Genomic DNA, 20139 nt, shown 5'->3' on the forward strand with positions numbered 1-20139 from the left:
TTGAATGTCAGAGTATTTTGTGTTTGTTCTTGGAAATAATAGAGAGCCACTGAAATCTGGTGAGGGGTAGGGAGGTAGGTGGACAGGCGGTAAATGTGTGACATGATCAGAGTTATATTTTAGAAAAATCCCTTTAGTGCCTGATCAGAGGATGGATGAAATGGGACCACCAGCAGGCTACTACAACAATCCAGGTGTAGAGTGATAAGGTCCTGTACCAGAGTGGTGATTGTGTCAGAAGAGAGAAGGGGGATATTCCAGAGATGTTGCAAATGTTGACATGCCTTGGAAACTGACTAGATACAGGAGTGAGAAATAGGGAGGAGTTAAGGATTGTCTCTGAGGTTGTACACCTGAGGGTCTAGGAGGATGCATCTCTAGTAACAGGCAAAGTGGGAAGGGGACAGGGTTTAGGGGAAAGATAATTAAATTCTTATTTGGGCATACTGAGTCTAAAATGTCTTCTGGATACCCAATTTGTGATGTCTGAAATTGGAGATTCAAGATTGGAGATCAGCAGAGTTTGGGGCAGAAAAAGCAGACTTGAGATTTATCAGCATAGAGATGGTAATTAAATCTTTTAGGGTTCAAGATCTCTTTAATCTATGGTGAATCAAAGACTGGGGGAAGAGGAGGTGGAGCTGTGGTGATAATGTCAATGTCAAGAGTCAGAAAGGATCTGACTCCCTTATGTAATAATGCCTATAAATTCAGTCGAAAAGTCACAATTTCTTATGGGACTGTTTCCAAATTCTAAATTCTAGGAATTATAGCAGCAATGGAAAATTGCCTAAACTAGTTAATTTCTTGGCATTTCTCCAAAGTAGAAGTGTTTTTTGAGTTTCAGAGTTCATATGTTACCAATTTGTGGATTAAGTAGAAATTTCTTCATCCAGGTATTATTTACATTCAACAGGGCATTAGGATGAAAAAAGATAAAGTTTCTAACCATAAATTTCACCCTTAGAGAAATAAATAAATATGGGAAAAGAGAAATTAATCAATCATCATCCCCCATCCCCCTTTGCTAGATAATGGATAGTCCCTGCATGGTTATTGTTGCAAGGCCCTCATTTCATCTCTTTCATGTTCCCACAAATGCATTTGCACTTTGTAAAAGGAAAAGGCATCTCAGTAGAACAGAGATTAACATGAGTCCTACATTTGTATTATGATTCCAAAACTAGTAATTGGATCTTGCTTTCTACTTGGTAGAGCCAATCAATGACATTCCCCAGACCCTCCCTCACTTCTTCCTCTTGGAATTCCAAGCTTCTTTTCAGGCTCAGATCAAATGTTTCTTTTTGCAAGCCATGTCTTGGTGCTTTCTCCTTCTTGGAATTACTTTATATTTGTTTCTCTGCATCCCTAGTCTCCTACCCTCCAACAAGGAAGAAACCAAAAAGTTGCTTAGGTCAGGGATAGCTTCAATTTTGCTTTGGTATCTCTAGTTCCTATCCCAGTATCTGGCACACCATATTTACAGATCTGGAAACTGAGCCCAAAGAGATGAAGTGCTTTGCTGGAGGTCACATAGCTGTTTTATTGACAGAGCTGAGACTAAAATCTAGATCTGTAGGTTAGCCCAAGAGCTTAGTCCAGGGACCTTTTTGTTTACACTAAATGAGATATAGAATTTCCTAAGTGTTTTTGGATATAATATTATTCATGTTGTCATGTAAGTAGTTGTTGTCATATTGCCTCTTTTTAAAAAAATCACCCAAAGAAGAACAAATTTTAATATTGAATCCATGTTTCCCAAGAACAGCTGTGGAGAAAATACCATTTTATTTCTTAACTGAATTGCTTTTAGAGAATGTAGGTCCTTATAGAGTTTCAATTTTAAAAATTGTCTTTTTTTGTTTTTAATTCCATTTATTTCCCCAGCAGACACACCCACAGAGCTAGTAGTTTATGTCAAACAATCCTCAGCATTAGACAGCACCATGGTGTCCCAAAATAGAAACTGGATTTATGGCTACTGACCAAATTTATGGCTACTGAGAAGTCTACTTTGTAAAGGATCAGGATTATCATACTGGAAAAGTGTTAAGTTTCCTAAAACTTAAAGATTTGTCTCCAAGTCATTGATTAAACCATGGACTACCTCTAGGAGACTTAAAGGATGATTCCATCCAAACCCCATTTAAAAATGTAAGAGCTCTGAGGTGACCCCTCCAAGAGTCTTCAAGGATGATTCCATCCAAACCCTTCATTCAAAAATGTAAGAGCTCTGAGGTGACCCCTGCAAGATCCCAATGGTGGGTCTGAGACTTAAGTCCACATCTCCTCCTCTTGCAAACTCCTGCCCAACCAACCAGCCAACAATCCAAAGAGAACAAAATACACATGCACACACACACTCAGAGAATCTTTTTACCACTTTTGTATTTTATTGTGGAACTGATTTTGTTTCCTTTACATCAAATGGAAGAGGGGATATTGCACACAAATGTCATAAAAGCACTACATATTACTTTCACTGGAAACTAATTTTCTACATTAGATATGACTGGATAGAATAGAAGTGATGCAGGATTATAAGACATAATACCATACACAGCTGCAGACTGACACGAACACCATTCAGAACAAGAGAGAGGAGTGTGTGAGGTGCTTCTCAGCCCAGCTCAAGACTCTTCCCAAGGTCAGCGGCGTCCCAGAGACCACGAGCCGTCGCCTCCCTTGGCGGGATGGCTGCCCCCGTTCAGGCAGCCCGGTCTTGAATGCATTTATCCTCAGTACCTCTTGTCATCTGGAGAGCCAAACTACTTTAGTACAGAGAAGCTTTTTGTGTTTGTTTTGTTGTGTTGTGTTTCTGACTTTTCGTGGGTGCTGCCTCAAGTTACAACAAATAAGTTGTTGTTTTTTTTTTCGTTTGTTAGTTGTGCGGTTGTAGTTTTTATTTATCTATATCAGGTGAATGACATCGCATTTAAAGAAATGCTCATCCCTAGATCACTTTTGGTGTGTTGTTCAGTTAAAAGATCAAAGTTTACAGTTCCTTTCAAATGTAAACAGAACCGCTTTCGGATCTACTAAATTAAAAAAAAAAATACAAAAACTCTCACAATATCATCACTGAGCAAGAACCTCCCAGGAACAGGTGCCTGAAATAGAGGCAAGACAGCAGTTCTAAAGTAGCACAGCAGCTTTGGGGTGCTGTGGGTTTACTGGGGGAGCAGACGGGGTGGGGAAGGGGGGCTGTAAAACACCATTAACCAAATGATTAAGTCTTAGGGAATGAGCCTTGGAAAGCTCCTAAATTGTGTAAACTATTGGAGACACTTAAAAACATTCATATACACCGTGGGATCTATGTTAAGTGAAAAGAAAAATTAAATGCCATGGAGATGGTTTTGGAGGGAGTCAATGTATCCAGTCCCACCACAAGACTGAGAAAGCATGCATGGGGAAGAGGGTGGAAGGAAGGAGAGCTGGTTCCCATTGGAAATGGAGCGTCATCTCTAATGTCCATTCTCCATCAAATTTTGTCCAGAGTACCACCGAGGTCATGATCATGGATGTTGTCATGGGGAATACCGTCATTTAAACGGAGTGTTTTGCACTATATTGAACCTATGCAAGGGAGGAATTAATATATCAAACCATGCTCCTAGAAATCTGTGCTGATTTATAGAGCTCACCATGAATGTACACGGTACATTGTGATGATGGGTGCTAAAACAAGTGGGTCGGTCTGTAACGAGCAAATTTACTCATATGGGCAGGAAAGGCTTTCGGGCTAGAGGAGCTGTCCCATTACAAACCCTGGTTTGCTCTGTAACACTCAGGCTACTGCATTATTTAGGATGGAGGTGAATAGAGGAAGCAATTACAATATTTTATAGAAAAAAAGCCAGCTGACCAGTAACAGTTCTTTTTTTTTTCTCTTTCTTTCTTTCTTTCTCCCTTTCTTTAATTCTGTAGCAGCAAAAAAAGAAAATATACTAGAAGTAGAAAATGGACTGCTATTTGGCCAAAATATTTGTTCATTTGCTTACAAGCAAAACTAACATATGAGCCAAACCAAACATGACTGGGGGAGTCCCACCATAAGTATACCTCCTACCAGATTAAAAAGCTATCAAGACTTCTCAATTGGGCAAGAAGGTGGCAAGTTTGTTCTTCCTCCGCTAATCTTTAGAACTTTAGAATCTTATCTGCATAATATTGTGGCAGAATTCAGGTTAATCAGTTAAGTAATCAGCTATTTTTTTCTTTCATAAACTGTCCTATACAATAAATTCTAAGAAAGTGATTATGAACTCAGTAAATTTGATTTTCTTCATAAATTCCCTTTGTGTGTCTATGGGGTGTTTTTTTTGTTCCATAATAATTCTGAGTTATTTTGAAAAGGATTTTTGAAGAGACAGAGTAATAAATAAAGGCTGTGTTGCTAGAAACATCTAACAAAAATAGAATATTAATTTCTTTTAAATTAAACATTTGAAAAACTTAATTCACAGCATTAAGTGGACTGCATGAGCCCTCAATGAAAGGGCTCTGAAGCACATTTTTAAACCCTCATAAAAGTTAGCAGTGCAAACATACACCTTATCAAACAAAAATAAACTAACAATGTTAATTCTGAAATAAATAACAAACGGACAATAAAATGAGGTCACTGTTCAGTTACTTAGTGGACCTTAGAGTCTGCAGGAAATGTGAGGTGTGCAGAACGCACAATTTCTTTAATAAGTATCCTTCTTTTGATATTTGGGAGCCCCGATATCTCACCTGAACCATAGCTTGATCTTCATCAAGCATCCCAAACTAATGTGTCAAATGGCCATGATGGGAGAAATGATCTCTGTTGTAGATTATGATTCTGTAGGAATTGGGAACTTAATTAAAATATAGTTTGTTTGTTTTTTTTTCCTAAAGGAAAAAAAAATGCCAAAGCAAAAATTTGCTTGGGTTCTTTCAATGTATTTTGACTTATTCATCTCATTGCTGAAGATGTTGAAAGAAGTAAAACTCTTGAGTGCTGTACCTGTCCTGTTGGTCCCCACTCTCAAATATCACTAACACTCAAATTTAAATGTTGTTGGGAGGGGGAGGGACATGTGACACTGGGTGGTGGGGAAAAGAACCATTATTCCTGGCAGTTCAGGAGCTTTCATCAATACATGACTGCAAAACCAGACTCATTCTCATCAAAACCTCAAATAACATTATTGATGGGCATTTTTTGTTTGTCTTACAAAAGACTTTTTCTTAAAAAAAAATAAAATTACCTTCACCTGAATTTTTTTTCTTTGCATTTTCCTGTAAACAAAAACTTGTGTTAAAAAGTTCATCTATGAAAAGTTCACATATAGCTAAAAAAAAAAAAAATTTCTTCTGTACACTTGTTTCCATAATTGCTCTGAAATTAATTGAAAATAAAAAAAAGCCAATGAAAGACAAAGGAAGGTCAATACTGTACACTCGCCGAGAACCTCTGTCAACATCCACTGAGAATGGTTCGCTACGTTTCCCACTTCTGGTCACAGACGCCACGTCAGGCTTGATCTCGCTGTCGTATAAAAGAAGCTTTCAAAAAAGGCTTGTCTTGTTGGGTCGAGGGGCCGTGGTGCACTGATGTGGAGCTGGTGGGTTCCATCGCCATCCGTCCCTCCTAGCACCAAGCTGCTGGACCAACCAGATGGGCTCCTAATACCACACATGCACACTCACACTCCTGTGACTGGTGTATCTATAATCCTACACGGATGTTTTATAAACTTGCTGTCTCACATTAAAAAATAAGTGCATCAAGTATCTTTGTACATTCAAGTCACTTTCTAAGGCAAATTGTCTACCGTAGGTATGTATGTACTCCCAACTGCTTTGGTATTTTGCTTCAGTTAATTGGCTGTTGACTTGGGTGTTCACGCATGCAGGTTGAGTGATTCAGAGTGGACTAAGTGGGTGGACACTGGGAGCATGCCTTAGACCAACCTATTTGCAAGTTAAAAGAAAAGTTCTGAGAGTTCGGAAGGGGGTTCCAACTACTTGGGGGTCCAGCCTAAGATTATTACGCTATGTCAGTATGCAGAGTTCAAACTAGAACAGGTGAGATGGGAAGATTTCATGTCCCTTCAGAGTCACTTCCCTTCCTTTTTTTTGTTGTTCTCGTGGGTGGTTTTCCAGACAACTTAGATTTTGTAAATGAAGACCCTTTTTTTGATAACTCAGACTCCTATAAATTGAAAACTTGCTTTTGCATGTGATAGTCTAAGTAAACTGCAGAAGTAAATACACCTATTGCCCGAGACAAGTACAGACCTAATTGTTTGTTACTTTCTCCTCCTTACCCTACCCCTTTTCTCTCTGTTTATCTATCTTGCCAGCACTCACTCTTTTACTGTCTTTCTATACATTCTCTCTCTCTCTCCCTCTTTTTCTCTCATTCTCTCACTCTCTCTTTCTGACAAATGCCTCTACCTGGCAGAAGTCAAGTTGGGTTTGCTAGTGCATGGTTTCTAAACGTTCAGCGGAGATGAGCCAGGATTTGTAATTTTGTAGTAATTTGAACCCTATTGTGGGAATACTGTTATTTCCCTTTAGCAATCAGCAAAAACTGAAAAATATTAGTGACTTGTATCACCATGACACAGGATAGCATTTGGCAGGTAAATAGTTCAGCGGTTGAATTGGATGGGTTAACTTTTTTTGTGTGTGTTTTTAGAAAAGGTGGTTTCAAATTGAAGAATTTCTGGAAACAAAGTTTAAGGTTGTGTTGTGTTCTTTTTGCTTTTTTACAACTCAATCTTGCATGCAGGGAAGGATTCATCTTGCATGACAACGGTGCTGCTGCTTGCTAGAACCATGATGTTGAGGTCCTGCTGTTTCTCATGGGTCTCCTGGTACCATTCTCTCATCACTTCGGAGTCGTGAGTTGGGATGAGGGTCACCTGAAGGGTGAAGAAAGATGGATTTCAACAGTTCGGCAATAAGGAATGAGGAAGAGAACAGAGTAATAGCCTCCTTTCTACCCACCTACAAAAATCACCATTTATTGGGGCAAGGGGACAAAGAAGGGAAACAAAAGTTACAAAATCCCATTATTTCAAGCACACTACTCATCTGGTTATAATTCTCCAATGTAGAGAAAAGGAGAGCAAGGTATGGTAAAAATTGCAATCTTTCCCTATTGCAAACAATTCAGTTTATAGGGTTTTGGCAACCATATTCTTGTACACCCCTGGTTAAATCTAGCTAAGACATTAACCTCAGACCAAAGGTTTCCTGTTTCCCTTCTGATTATAAATCCATAATTCCTGTTTTTTTTTTTTCTGGTTATTTGGCATGTGACAAATCCAATAGAACATAAGCCCCCTGAGGGCAGGGACTTTGTTATCTTTGTTTATGGATCCCAGCACAGCAACTGCTTAATGAGTGTTTGTTGGATAACTGATCTCTGCCTTGGTCTAATTTCTAGGAAGTTCAGAAGAATATAGGCTTTCCTTAGAATATCTCCTGAAGCACACAGAAACATGATTGTGATTCTTGCAAAACTATCTATGAATTGGAGAGGGAATAATTTTACAAAGATTCGTGGATGTGAATATGAGGTGAATAGAGAGAAGTAGAAGTTCTGAAAAAAAGTCCTTTCCTAACTTCTTTGTACCAGAGAACTAACTCCAACTTTTTTGGATGAAAAGCTGGATCCATCACTTTGTTCTCATTATGTTGGGGTATGGTTCTTATGAATACATTATCACTCAAGAGCTTCTTTTATTCTTATCCCATCACTCTTAAGGAAACACAGTTTTTTAGGGTGTATTTTTAGAGTTACTTGCATATATGGCTTATCACTCAGGAGTTTCTATAATTCTTATCCCATCTCTCTTAAGGAAACACAGTTTTTTGGGTGTGTTTGTAGAGTTACCTTCATATATGGCTTATCACTCAGGAGCTTCTATAATTCTTATCCCATCACTCTTAAGAAAACACAGTTTTTTGGGTGTGTTTGTAGAGTCACCTGCATATATGGTTATCACTCAGGAGCTTCTATAATTCTTATCCCATCACTCTTAAGGAAATACAGTTTTTTTAGGGTGTGTTTGTAGAGTTACCTGCATGTTGCTTCCCCATTGAGCTTTTCCTTCCAGTAAGGAGTCCAGGACAGCTCTACTGGGTTCTTCGGCTGCAGGGTCATTCCCACTCACCACGTAGTAGGATGACCTCACTCTCTTGAAAAATTCTACGTCGACATTTTTGCTGTTGCTGTGGTTGGGAATGTAGACAAGGTCCAGATACACCGGAGGTCCTGGAGGCACGGCTGAGGACTTGGCTGTCTTAGTAAGCCCAGGTCCTTGGGTAAATAAACATAAAATGGTACATGAAATAAGCTACAAAATAATCTTACAAAGATACCCAATGCACACATCATTCTTCCTTCCTTTTCTCCCCTCCCCTAATGAATCCAGAAAGAATTTAAAGAGTAGAATTGTTGAGGGAGCGGGGCAGTCAAAGAGTTGGAAAGATTAGTGTCTTTCTTCATATGGCCTTTATAGTTTATTTTGGCATTTATAATAGTCAAAATAATTTATTTGCTATCCACATCTAGAGAAGGGACCAATGAATAGATGTAAAGAAAAAATTTTCATATATATCTATTTGAGTCTAAAGGTAGTTATCTCTATGGTGGAAAAAGGAGAAGAAAGAAAAAAATATCTGTATAATAATTTTGTTGTATATTTAAAAGGAATAGCAAGTTGTAGTAAGATTTACAGTTTCATATGCAATCTTTTTTATTGACCTGTGTTATGGAAGTGCTTGTTTTATTCCATAAATTAAAAAACAAAAGATCAGTGTCAAAGTCCTGCCTTTGATATATAGTGGATCTGTGACTCTTGTGCTAAAACTTCTTAGTTCCTCCAGCAACTAAGACTGTAAATTTCAGGCAAGTTGTTGATCTATATTTGTGAAGGGAATTTCCATACCAGGTATTCTCTAAAGAAGTAAAATCACCTCCCACTCACTACTAACCACTCTCTTCCCCTTTCTTCAAAGAACCAATGCTTGCAGTGACAAGGGTAAAAGCAAACATCATAACACATCAGATTGCTTGCTGTCTTGGGGAGGTGGAAGGGAAGGAAAAGAGGGAGAAAAAAATTGGAATTCAAACTCTTACAAAAATGAATGTTGAAAACTTGGAGAAAATAAAATACTATTAAGTGGGGAGGATGGGGGGAAAAAGCAAACATAGTTTGTATATTATTTCGACATGAGAAATAAGAAAGTGGATGGCTTTTCCAGAGACAGTCCCCTAAATGGCAACGGGATAGCTTTAAGCCTTGCATTCAGCCCACTCAACGAGACCACTCCTGAAAGCAGCCACAGCACTGTCTGGTTTGGGGAGCTGGCTTGTCTCACTAGCTTGGGAGGCTGGGGCCAGGCAAATCATCTTGGCAGAAGTCTTTGATTGTCTGCTTCCCTAAGAAATTTGCTGCAGCTGAGCACAAGCCTGAAAGCAGATTTTTTGCCAGAATAAAAACTACCAAGATTTCTCAACCTTCTCCCAAAATTCTGGGACAGCAGTTTCCCTAGTTTTGAGACCCATTTCAAATCCTACATTCTGCAGGAGTCTTCCACCCCTTACCATACTCTCTTTATATCTTATTTATTTACATGCTGTTTCCACCATTAAAACATGATGTTGAAACATTGAAAACTATCTGTACATGTAATTGGAAAAAATAAAATACTATTAAGTGGGGAGAGGGAAGAGACCCTATTTTTGCCTTTCTTCACTAAAGCACTTAATAAATGCTTGTTAATTTACAAAAAGAAACCAAAAAGCACCTGCTTCATCCAATCCCCACTATCTCTCTTTCCCAGTCAATGGGCAGGGCAAGCTGCTGGGAGACACGGCTCGTGGGCACACATACAGAGAAAGCAATATACTCCTGCTTATCTAATCAGGGCACTTGAGGGGTATCTGAAAGGACAGCAAACCAACTGGGGAAATCTCTGGAAACTTGCTCGAAAGGAAGGCTGACAAAGGTCTGAGGTAAAACTGGGCATTTAACATTCAAGTCAGATCAGTTAAAATAAAGTGGGCATCGTGCTATTTGTAAGGGAGAATCACACACATTCACACATGGGCATATACAATTAATCTTTAAACAGAGAAATGTTTTAAGTGGTTGAAACCTTAATAGGACTAGATCCAGGACATTTTAAAGCACTTAACTATATTTTTTATTTTTCAACTTCATGAAAACTGTGCAGTTTATTCTAAAGGGTTCCTGTGTTCTCTATGAGACTTACAAAAACCATGTCTTCAAAAGTGGAAAAACAAAAACACCAAGGAATTCATTAGGCCAGTCAATTCTGTTTAATACTCAGTGGTGGATGTTTGAGTGAAATAGTTAGTTCCCTTAGTCCTGAGAAGCCACGGCCAAAGAATTTTTTTCACCAGCCCTGTTTATCTTTCAGCTGGCTACTCTATGACTTCATCTTCCAATATGTAGAACTGTTTGCAAGAATTACCTTGTTTGGTGATTAGTAAAATCCAGCAGCTCTCACTAGATGGATGTTACTGAAATAACGGATGTTAGCAGGGAAAATGGACAGAATTTAGGGCATTTTTTTAATGCAAGGGATGCAAACATTTTTCTTTTTTAGAAATAAGTCTATTAAATGAGTGGGAAAGCACCTTTCTGCAGGATGGGATCAATCACATTAAGAGTTTCCATTTAAAACTTGACTTCTAAATTTTCCATTTAAATGACTCAAAATATATTGTTAAACTAGTAGCATGAGTATTACTAGCATCAAATTAAATATATCTTTTAAAAAAAGATCCACTTTTGCAACTTGTTTTTACCTCTAGCCAATTCACTTGTTTCTCAGGCTGAGGCATTAATTTGGCAAAATTAATTAATTCTGGGCTTTTTAAAGGAATTGAGCTACATTTAAATATTGGAGGGCTTCAGGGCTCCTCCTTTGAGGAGGAGGAAGGAGCCCCTTCAGGGCTTTGCCTTTACATTAATGTATGTGTCTCATTGGTATCAGGAATTATTCTGATTTGGACTGAGTCTTAAAGTTGATTTTTCATGTTTTAAAAAAAGAATTATCTGCAGCATAAATTCCTTTATTTAAGAACCTAAACTTTGGGATCTCAAAGGTTTGACAGATTTTTTCCAATAAAAATAGAAAATGCTATTTGTAAAATATTTCACATATACATTTTTAATAACTTGTATTCATTTGTATGCACTGGACTGAAAATCTTGGCTAAATTTGTGAATATACAATATTAACAATGCAATCTAATGTCATTGTATTAAAGCTTAATATTCAGAACCTTTAGAGGTAGTTGGGAGAAGCGTGTCCTTTCCAATAAGCCCAGGTAAGTTCTGGGGACAAATATGCCTAGAAAAAAGGACCAAAATATGATCTATCCCCAGAAATATATGTATATATGTATATGTGTGTATGTTTTATAAATCAAACTTCCCGTAGTGATGGTTCAAAGCCATTAAATATTCAGTAATACAAAGGAATTTTTTCCCCAAATTTTTCCTAGGACACACAAATGTCTAGACCCAACTTCAAACTTAAGGCCGGTTTCTGGGGATCCTGAGGCTAACCAGGATGCAGATCTTAATTCTCACTAAGGAAGTTTTGGATAGCCTGGACCAGGGAGTGCAAGTGGAGGGTCTCACAATGCTATGGACTCAGAATCCCTCTCAGATATCCAATGACAAATCTATACATTGAATTAGTCCAGTGGAATAATGTCCAAATGAGATTATATTTGGAAAGTACTTAGTGCAGAGTCTAACGCACATAGTAGGTGCTTGATAATTGCTTGTTTTTGCCTTTTCCTTTCTGCAGGGTCTGCTAAAGAGCACTGGGCTGGAGCTTTTTGTCATGGGTGAGTGAATAGTGCAAATATGGGTGCTTAGTGAGGGAGGAATAAAAATTTTCTCATGTAGAAGGATAAGAAGCACATTGGGGAATGACTGGGTAAATTATGGTCTATGAATATTATGGAATATTACTGTTCTATAAGAAACAACCAACAGGATGATTTCAGAGAGGCCTGGAAGGATTTACATGAACTGATGCCGAGTGAAACAAGCAGGACCAGGAGATCATTGTACACAGCCACAAGATTATGCAAAGATCAATTCTGATGGATGTGGTTCTCTTCACCAATGAGGTGATTCAGGCCAGTTCCAATAGACTGGTGATGGAGAGAGCCATTTGTGTCTAGTGGGGACCAAATGAGGATCACCACATAGCAAAAAAGGTGAGAACCTTTTTTACCTTTTTGATCTGACTTTTCTTGTACACCCTGATAAATGGGGAAATAGGTGTAGAAGAATGGCACTATTTAACCTAATTGATGTCTGGGGAAGGGGTGGGAGGGAGAAAATGTGGAACCCAAGACTTTCTAGGGGTGAATGCTGAAAACTCTTTTGGAAATAAAATGCTCATATTTGGACATTTTCTAAGTGCCATCGCCGGGGGCCTCACCTGCAGTCGCGGTCTTGGCTGACTTGGACGTTGAGGTGTTGGTGGCATTCTTCGCTTCCTTATCCTTCTCCTCCGCCCGGGAAGCCTTGACCTCGGGGGTGGCGCTGGTCTTGGTGGCTTTTTCCACAGACTCCTTCTTCTTGGGAGAAGTCGTTCTGGAGACCTTCTCTAGAGACTCCTTCAGGCCAGCTGGCTTGGGGGAGGCCGCGGCCTGCTTTGACTTCCCGTCAGCCTTTTTCACGGGTGACAGAGACTTGGTCTTTGTCCCCGGCTTCTTGGTCTTTGTCTTTTCCTTGAGGTCCTTCTTCAGGGCCTTGCCCAGGCTCTGCTCGATCGCCAGGGCCTCTGGGTCGACCATGGACACGTCAGGGTGGCGCGGGGAGGGACTGCGGTCTTGCATGGGGACGGGGGGTGGGTCGATGTGTTTGTACGTGACCGTTTTGTCAGTGGGGATGGTTTCTGACTCATCCTCCGAGTCGATGTTGGCGTCGGCCGTGATGGAAGGGCACTCCTCCGTCTCCGGGGGCACGTCCGAGTCTGTCTGAGATGGGGCCGACTCGCTGACTGATGTGGGGGGGGTTTCGTCACACTGACGCCCTTGCTGCTTTCCCCCTGGGGGAGGTGGGCCTCCTCCGGCTTGAGTCAGGGGCTTCTCGTATTCCTGGGTCTGTTCCTCACTGGCGAACCATTCCAGGGGGTTGGGATTGATGAAGGAGGGCGAGAGCTCAGTCTTGGGGTGCTTATATTCGCAGGAAGAGACGAGACACAGATCGACGTCCTGGCGGGCTTGGGTGGGAGATTTCTTTTCCGCGCTGAAACATTGGTCTGAGGTCTCGTAAGAGTAGGTAGAAGCTTGGGAAGTTCTGGTGATTTTCTCAGGCGTCTCATAACAGTAAGGAGAGGACTCGGGGGTCTGGCTCGTCCGCTTAGGTGTTTCGTAGGAGTAACCTTCGGAATCAGGGAAGCTGGTGATCTTTTCGGTAGTTTCATAGGAGTAAGTGGAGTCTCCCGGCGTCTGGCTCCCATCCTCAGAATCATCGTAGCCGTTGCTGATGTCATCCAAGAGTCTTGCGGTCCTCTCCATCTTCTCGTGGGTGTACTCTCCCACCTCATGGGTCCTGGTGATCTTCTCACTTATCTCGTAGGAGTAGCCGCCTTCTTCAGGAGTCTGTCTGGTTTTTTCGGTAATTTCGCAGGCAAAGCCACAGTCGTCAGGAGTCTTGAAGGTCTTTTCAATGGTCTCATAGGAGTAGCCACTATCGTGGGGAGACCTTGTAATTCTTTCTGCCTTCTCATAGGAATAGCTGCCTAGTTCTGGGGACCGGGAAGTTTTCTCACATGTCTCATACACATAGTCGTCTTCATCTGGAGATCGGGTGGTCTTGTTAGTTTGCTGGTAGGTGTAGCTGAAGTCATCAGACATCTTCCCTTCTTGGTCTTTCTCCGGGCCGGATGAAGGCAGGTGACTGTTCAAGGACAGATGGTGCTGCATCGTATCGAATAACACAGAGGAGCGGAAGCCGTAGGGCTCAGCGGAGGAAGTACCCACTGAGGGAGATGGGGAAGGACTGCGGCAAGCAGCTGCGTTTTCTTTGAATGCCGAGGTGGATTCTGAAAAACTGGGTGAATATAAAGGAGAGGACTCTCTTGGAGTCAGCGGAGAGATATCCGACTTTGGTGAAAGCTTCTCTCCTTCGAGACCCTGCACTTTCTCAGAGGCGAGCGAAGAATAGAGCGAGATTTCTCTGGGAGGAACGACGTCGGAGAGAGCATCTTCTTGGAGGGGAGAAGCTATCTGTGAGGGGGTGTGTGCTGAAGAAGTAGACGGAGATGCCTCTACCTGAGACACGGAGATGAGCTCAGAAAGATCGTTGTCCTGGGCATAGGACGACTCTTCGGCGGGTGGTATCTTGTGCGAAAAGCTGGACTCCTGCATGTCGGGGCTGTAATCCACTTCAGTGGGTCCATTTTCAGAGATATGGAGCACGCTCATGCCAGCCGCAGGGTGGTCTGGAGATTGCCTGCTGAAGTCCATTGCCAGGGACTGCTCAGGAGACTCCTGACCAAATTCAATAGACATGGATGACTGTTCAGATTTGTGCTCTTGCACCGGCGTTCTGGATTTGGCTGTTTTAGGGGAAAAGTCTGGCGGTGAAATGGACATTGGCCTTGGGCATTCTTCCTTAGATGGAGACATTTCAGTTTCCTGGAAAGTAGTGGGCGTTTGGACGACAGAAACTGAAAGGGAGTCATCCACCTCTGTGGAGTGGGGGGAGCCAACTTCAGCATGCAAAGAAGGAGACACGTCATCAGTAGTTGGTTCTGGAAATGAGCTGGTGGCCACCGAAGCTGTGGACACCGAGGCCACACCTTCTATGTGTGAGTACGTGTCTTCTGCTACACCCTCATCCACAGGAGTGGCCGATTTGTCAGAGACGGTGCCTTCAGAAATGGACATTTTCGTGTCTTCTTTAAAGGATCCAAACTGACTGACATCTATCTGTGTAGGAGAGACATCTCCTGCTAATTTCCTCTCATCCAAAGTCAGGTCTGCTTGAGAGCCTACGGCTTCAAAATCCTCCATTTTCTTTTCTGGACCCAGATCTTCCTTTATTGGCATAAATTCAGCGCTTTTCTCATCTTGTTGCTCTTGGTAAAGACCAGAGGGAGTCATTTCAGAAACAGGACTTATCTGAGACGGAGAGTCTTGTTTTCCAATCTTTTCTTCAAAGGGGCTCTCAACGTGTCTGCCGGAGGGCCTGATGTCAGCACTCAGAAAGGTTTCATACGCAGATTCAGATCCAATCAGGGGAGGGCTGCGTAAAGGAGATAAGACTTTCTCGATGGGAGACTCCGAGTCAGGGACTGGCTCGTCCATGGGGCTGATAGAAGTTTTCCCATTTTCATCTTTGGTATCATCAAATTCGAAGCTTACAGGGACAGACGGAGCCTTTTCAGTAGCATCTGTGGGGAGATGGCTGGACTTCTCGTCTGTGGGAGATTGGTAGTAAGGCGTGTGGCCGGCACTGCCAGCCACAGACTGAGACGGGGAGACAACTTCCAGGGTTTTATCCTCTGGGCTCGCACAGTGTTCTTCCAGGACTTCCTGAGGTAGCTCAGGAGACTTGGGGATGACTCCAACTTCGGCTGAAACTTTAATCTCATTGGGGGTCAGAGAAAAGTTCACACTGCGTTCCCCAAGAGGTGTTTTGGCTACTGGGGATGGAGGAGCTGGGCTCAGGGAGGGACTCCTGGCCGGACTAAGTTTTTCATCTGCTGGTGAGCCATCTTTGATTTCCAGTGTAGCGGTAGTTTTCACATCCCTGTCACCAGCGTAGTAAGCGTCTTGTAGAATGGATTTGCTGAATTTGTCTTCCTCCATCGAGGAAGGGGGTGAGATAGTGGAAGCAGAAGCATTATAGTCTTTGCCGTCGGTGGCGTCAGTTTTGGAGCCGTCGGATAATCCATTGAAAGCTTCGGGAAGCTTGGGCTTGGTGAATTCTTGAGAATACAGTGAAGACTCGTATTTGGTGATGTTCACAAATTCCTGAGAAGGAGATTCGCTCTCCTCGTTGTTGGTCTCGTCACTCATCACATCTCGAGGAGTGGACATTTCATCCATGGGAGTGGGCTCGCTTGAAATCTCAATGGTGGACTGCGTGTAGCCTGAGGTAGCCGTGAACTCCTCAGGTTGGTCCTCCCGATTCTCCTCATCGGAAACGGTCGCCTCGCTTTCCGAGCCACCGGGCAAAGTCTCGTCATGAATGGAAGATGCGGGCTCCCTGGCTGGAGACTGGGCTCCTGACTGCTTGCCCGGGGTGAGAAGGGAGCCGTACTTATCCTCGATGTCACCGGCCTCCGCGGCCTTGTCCACCACAGCCATCACGTAGTCTTCCTCGGCTAGATGTTTTTCCATCTCATAGTCCTCGTCTCTGGCATCCTCAGTCTTTTCCTCCTCATCTAGTTCCTCCTCTGTCTCTTCAGCTTCTGCCTTCTCAATGATCTCATCCATGTCTTCTTCAGCTCGCTCGTCGCCTCCTGCCAGAGATTCCCTTTTCTCCTTCCCACGTGCATCGGCCTCCATCTTCCTATCCTCCTCGGCTTCCTCCTCCTCGTCGAGCACCCTTGCCTCCTCCTCCACGCCGCGCTTGGCGCTGCTCAGGGGCACATTTTCCTCCCCTTCATAGTCAGGCTCCTCAGCTTCCTCCGTCTCCGCCTTTTCTTCATAATCTCCAGCTTCTGAGGATTCTTCAAAGCCTGTGCCTTCATCCTCAAACTTCTCATTGTCATCCTCCCTGTGCTTCTCGGTGGGCTCCAGCTCCTCGGGGGTCTGCTCACACTCCCCTTCCACTTCGGTCGTAGTAATGCCCTCGTCAGGGGACTCGGCGGGTCTCTTAAGGACTTCCGTTTCCTTTTGGATGTCGTAAGCGTCAACGTGTTCGGTTTCCGGCAGTTTCTTCTCATCTTCTATCAGAGCTAGCTGAGGCTTGGTCTCCTTGAGAACATCCACTTCCTCGGCTTTTAGCTCTTCAAAGTCCTTGGTCAAGTCTTCAGGGGAGGACATGAGGGATCTCTCTGCTTCCAGTTCCTTGGCAGGGCCCTCTGTGGAGATTCCAGCGGCTGCCACTGCCGCCACAGCTGTCGCGGCTGTCCCAATGGCGGCTGCAGCGCTCTCGGACACCTTGCTCTCCTTTTTCACCACCTTGATTTTCCCTTTCTCCTTGAGTTTTCCAGCGGCAGCAGCCTCCTTCTTGATGGGTTCTTCCTTCTTCTGCACTTTAGGTTTCAAGATGGGCTTTTTGGCTTCAGAGAGAGTAGATGTTTTCTTTGTGTCTTTAGGAAGTTTTTTAATGTCTTTTTTGATTTCCTTTTCTTCTTTCTTAATTTCCTTTTTATCTTCCTTTTTTACCTCCTTTTTGATTTCTTTCAGAGGTGTTTCTTTCTTCACCTCCTTCTTGAGTTCTTTTTTCTCTTCTTTCTTGACTTCTTTCTTGATGTCTTCCTTTTTAGGTTTCTCCTCCTTCTTGAGAGGAATCTTTTCCTCCTTTTTAGACACCTCTTTCTTTGGCTTTTCCTTCTCTTCCTTCTTGTCTTCAGATTTTGCCTTCACTTCCTTTTTCACAATTTTGTCCTTGGAGACCTTGGGCTTGACATCCGTAGCTTGTTTTTCAGCCACTTCGGCCTTCACTGTGGAATGTTCTTCTTTGTTGGAAACCTCTTTTTCAGGTGCTGAAGGTTTGACTTCTGTTTTTATGGGTTTCTCCTTTTTCACGATCACTTTTTCTTTGCTTTCAATTTTGGATGCCTTTTCCACGTGGTTGATTTTGGCTGTTTCAGGTGTCTCTTCTTTAGACTCCTTCCTGACTGGTTTGCTGGACAGAGTCTTTGCAACGGGTTTGAGGCTTTCCCGGCTATCTGTTCTCTGTTTCAGTTTGACTTGTTTCACGGCCGGACTAGCCACTTGGCCAGAGAGATCCTTCTGGGTGACCATGGGCTGTTTCAGGAAGTCTAAATGTTTGAGTTTTTCCAGTCCTTCTAGTATGTTGTATTGGGGGCTGTTGCCAGGAAACAGGACCCGGATGATTTTCTCTGCAGGGTTTGCTGGGTGCCACACAATCAGAGAAGAAACAGAGGTCAAATAGGACACAGGAATATCTACTTCTTGGCCATTCGGCAGGATTAGTTCCGCCTTGTCTTTGTTGGTTCCAGTCCATTGGTTCATAAAGTACTGCATCTCCTTGCTATTCTTGACTGGGTTGAGCACATACATCTCAAGCTTCCCAACTCCCATCTTCTGAAAAAGAATGACCGGATCAATAGTATTCCCGACATTTCTAGAGAGGGGTTCTGGTTTCATGGACAATTTGTTTAAGTACTGAAGGGTGAAGCAAGCCTCTTCAATGCTCCTCTTCATTTTGATATTTGGATCGGGGGTTTTCAGGTTTTCAGGGATGTTGAGAAAGACAACTCCCAAATCTGGGGAGATGAGGTTTTTCATCCAGTCACTGTTGGTGGTGGAACCCTGGGACTGCTCCTCTTCCAGTTCAGCAATTTTCCTCTGCAGCATGCTATTGATTCCCGGCAAGTTGTCATCTCCAATATGGGTGAGTAGAATTGAGTCTACTCGGTCCAAGTGACGAATAAGTTTCCAGAAGCAGGATTTTCTTTCTGATCCTCCATTGATAAGCATGTTGAATCCATTGACGGCGAATAGTGCTGAATCACCTCTCCCCCCTGGGAAAATGTAACAACAGGGTTTGGAGAGCTTCAGAAATCCTCCTGATGTAGGAGGCTCCAGGATGTCAAAGGGAGATGGAACTTCCACTGATTCTGACAAATATTCGGTAAACTCTGAAAGTCCCTCCATTTCTGGCAATATCGAAGCTGAGTTGAGTTTAATATTGATGAAGTCCTGAAGGTTATGTCTGTCAAGGTTTGAGTTCTTCCAGTCCCCTTCCTCGGGACAGAATAGGGTTAGGCTGGCTTTGTTGGCAGGATGGGTGGTACTCAGTAATTCCCCAATCTGGAAGAGAAGGGGAAAAGAATAAAAAAGAGAGATTTAGGCAAATGTCATCAATGAATCACCATCAATTTAAATTAACAACAGATGCTGACAACAGAGCCCAATGGGACTGAATAGCATCTGAAGAGGTAATCTAGCTTCTCTTTTTTTTTTTTTTAAATGTCAAAGGAGAAGACTGTGGAGAGTCATTTTGCTATTAAGAGAAAACTTTCTCCTTGGTTCCACTGAACCTTGTAATATAGACTAGATCTAAGTATTAAAGTATTTTATATATATAGATAGATAGATATGTGTATGTATATATTTATACATACACATATATATACACATATGTTTAATATATATACACTCATATACATATATATATACACACACATGTATAATATATTATATACACACATATACATGTTTTTACTTATTGCTATATATATAACATTTTGTGTGTGTGTGTGTAAGTATCTAAGTATATATATATATATATATGTATATATTTATGTAGGTAAATATGAATAGATATACAAGTATATCTATCTATTTTTACAGACAAAATGGGGCTTCTTTCAAAATTCACTAGGTGAGAACTATTAAACTTCACTTTCTAAGTGATAAAGACATGCTCACTGCTCCAAAATAAAGAAATTTAGGAATGACTATGGCACAGCAGAAAGCGCAAGTCTGAGAGTTATGGAATCTGTTTGAATTCTGACTACTACCTGTATGACCTTGAAAAAGTTTTATTTATAAAATGAAGGACTTGGACAAGCTGTTCTCCAAAGTCCTTTCTATGACTTTATGACTCTATAAGATTAAAAATTTTTTTTCCACATTATAAAGATTTACTTTCTCTCCTATACCTCACCCCTGTTCCTACCATTCCTATAAGATTTTTTTTGGAGCATGAGTAAGCTGGTTGGTATAGTTTAAGATTATAGTTGAATGTTCTTACCTCTACAAGTACAAATGTTGAGATAGAAATTATTGAAGCAGATGCACAATTCTACAATTAAGAGTCCAAATTATTTCTTCCTTCATTTGCTCAGAATTAAATGTGAAAATTATGTTCAAATATAATTCTCTCCTATTGTTTTTGAGGAAGCTGAGTACATGAACGAGGATGAAATTTGACTCCAATG

At 41.8% G+C, this 20139-nt stretch overlaps 1 protein-coding gene across 2 annotated transcripts in view; it reads right to left on the minus strand.

Annotated features, from left to right (window-relative positions):
- Positions 1 to 2633: 2633 nt before the first annotated feature.
- MAP1B (microtubule associated protein 1B) overlaps positions 2634 to 20139 on the minus strand; it is a 111328-nt gene continuing 93822 nt past the window's right edge. For both annotated transcript variants that reach the window (XM_031966732.1, XM_031966739.1), the window contains 3 exons: positions 12484 to 19006; positions 8067 to 8305; positions 2634 to 6902 (listed from right to left, as the gene is read on the minus strand). In XM_031966732.1, coding sequence (XP_031822592.1) covers positions 6747 to 6902; positions 8067 to 8305; positions 12484 to 19006 — 6918 coding nt within the window. In that variant the 3' untranslated portion in view covers positions 2634 to 6746. The remainder of the gene's footprint in view (positions 6903 to 8066; positions 8306 to 12483; positions 19007 to 20139) is intronic.

Source organism: Sarcophilus harrisii, chromosome 1 (assembly GCF_902635505.1).
Source record: "Sarcophilus harrisii chromosome 1, mSarHar1.11, whole genome shotgun sequence".
Lineage (NCBI taxonomy): Eukaryota > Metazoa > Chordata > Mammalia > Dasyuromorphia > Dasyuridae > Sarcophilus > Sarcophilus harrisii.